The 2,128-nt window shown below is 56.1% G+C and overlaps 1 protein-coding gene across 1 annotated transcript; it reads right to left on the bottom strand.

The window, feature by feature from the left end:
* Positions 1-547: 547 nt before the first annotated feature.
* VTN00DRAFT_3008 (uncharacterized protein) lies at positions 548-2,128 on the bottom strand (the record flags this gene model as incomplete). Its single annotated transcript, XM_069429278.1, has 3 exons — positions 548-1,642; positions 1,719-1,987; positions 2,041-2,128. 3 exons carry the CDS (start codon positions 2,126-2,128, stop codon positions 548-550), a joined length of 1,452 nt encoding a protein of 483 aa, XP_069283420.1.

Genomic DNA, 2,128 nt, shown 5'->3' with positions numbered 1-2,128 from the left:
CTGTATGTATGTACCCTTTTCGGTCGATCGGTCTTTGTTGATATGCACTCTGCTTATAAACAGGCCCTACTGGCAGATAATGGCCTGGTTCTATATTTGTACTGTACCACAGATTCATGCTCTTAGGATCTGGATGTGTTTGAAAGGACAAGCAATCATTAGGTCCTCTGCTTAAATTCCTCTTACTGAGCTTTTTTTTCTCCTGTATACTTGTGCGAAGCCGACTTATGCTATGCTATGCTGCATTGCGCCACGCAGTCTACCTAGCAATGAAGACTAGGCGTACTAACAAGTGGGAAGAATAGCTACAACTCACAAGCAGCAGCTCTATTGACCCCTTCCGAGGCCTAAAGTCTGCACCGAAAAGACTTAGAAGCGCTGGCATTGGGTAGCTGTACCTCCTTCTACCTTTCTATCGTGCACGAATTATTCAAACATCAGGCCCGTGTGTAGAGTTTCATCTTTTTCTTTAGTTTAGAGACATGGTTACTGGGTACCCTGAGTTTCACATCTTCCTCTAAATTGCACCTTATTCTTGTTGAGGACACTAGACAGGCTGCACGTCCTGCATGCCTCCTGGAGGAACTTTGGACTTCGCACCGGCCCGGGTCTTGAACTTGTAAATCACTGCCAGCACTATTCCACATCCGCTGAGACCGATAGCGGAATACCACGCTCCCCGAAAGCCTCTCAGGACGTCTCCAGCGGCAACGTACGCTTCCACCGTCCCCGCGATGCCTAGCCCGACAGAGATGGAGTAGTTTACCGTCGCCGCGATGGTGGAAGCGGCAACCGCCTGGTGGCTTCGGGGCACTAAATCGCTCATGATGACGGTGGCGGTTGGGAAGCTCAGGTCCATGCCGAACGGCATGATGATGACGGACCAGAAGGCCTGGAGCCAGTACGACTGATGGACCGGCATCGTCGCGAGGATGACGTTCCCGGCGCAGAAAGACAGGAGCGCAGCGATCATTATGTAGGGCTTGCGCACCCGGCCGAGCAAGAATCCTGTCATCAGCGCCGCGGCCAACCCCGTGATGGAGCCGGGCACGATTTGCGCCGTGGCTTCCAGCGGCGAGACGCGGCGGAGTGTCTCCAGAAACTCCCACGGGTAGAACAGCCAGATCCCGAAGCTGGACCAGCCCAGTGCAATGCAGCCCAGCACGTAGAGGGACTCGCTCGACATCTGCTTGACCGGAATGAGGGGCCGGCGGACGCGCTGCTCGATGAAAAAGAAGAGCACGCCGGAGGCGATCCCCAGGACGAGGAGCAGGATCACGTAGGGCAAGCTCCAACCGGCGGATGGCGCTTGATTCAAGGCCACGTTGAACAGCGTGAGGCCAACGAGCGCAGAGATAGCGCCGGCGTAGTCAAACGATTGGCACTCAGAAGGATGCCGCAGGTCGGGCAACACGACCAGCAAAACAGCAGCCAGCAGGGCACAAAGAATCGCCATGATCCAGTACGCCCATGGCCACCAGGCCAATTCGGCGAGCAGACTCGCGAATAGCGCTCCAAGCACGAAGCCGTTGGGCGCCGCGGCACCGAAGATGGAAAACACCTTATTTTTGCGTGTGCCTGGCTTGTATATCGATCCCAATATTGCGAGGCCCGTGGGCGTCAGTACGGCCGCCGCCATCCCCTGGAGCGCCCGGAAGACGTCAAAAAAGATGATGCTGTCGGTGTACGCCGAGCATCCTGCTGCGAGGTGACCATACCGCGAACCACCCTAGCCCACCGATAAAGAGCTCTCGGTGACCGATGATGTCGCCAATTCCTCCCGCAACCAGGATAAAAGTGCCGGCCGTCAGACTGAAAGCCGCTGGGAACCACAGAGTCTCGGTGGGATCGGTAGTGCCAAAGGTGGCGCCGATGTAGTTGATCGGGGCGATCGATTGAGAAAGCCCGGCGCGAGCGAACAGTTGCGCGAGGAGCGTCACGGTGAGGATTAAGATTTCCTGAAGGAGTGACAAATCGGGAATGTTTACTGCAGCCGCACGCAAGGTCGGAGATTCGACAGTGGTGGAAGCGTTGCCGTACCCTCCGAGTTGGCAATGGCAGCTTCACTGCCATCCGCCGTCGTCCTTGTTGAAGGCGTATGACGGTCGTCAATAGATGGGGGGTCCAT

This window comes from Thermoascus crustaceus (assembly GCF_041956765.1).
Source record: "Thermoascus crustaceus strain CBS 181.67 unplaced genomic scaffold VTN00scaffold_11, whole genome shotgun sequence".
Classification (NCBI taxonomy): Eukaryota; Fungi; Ascomycota; class Eurotiomycetes; order Eurotiales; family Thermoascaceae; genus Thermoascus; species Thermoascus crustaceus.
This window is presented reverse-complemented; position numbering and strand designations above follow the sequence as displayed.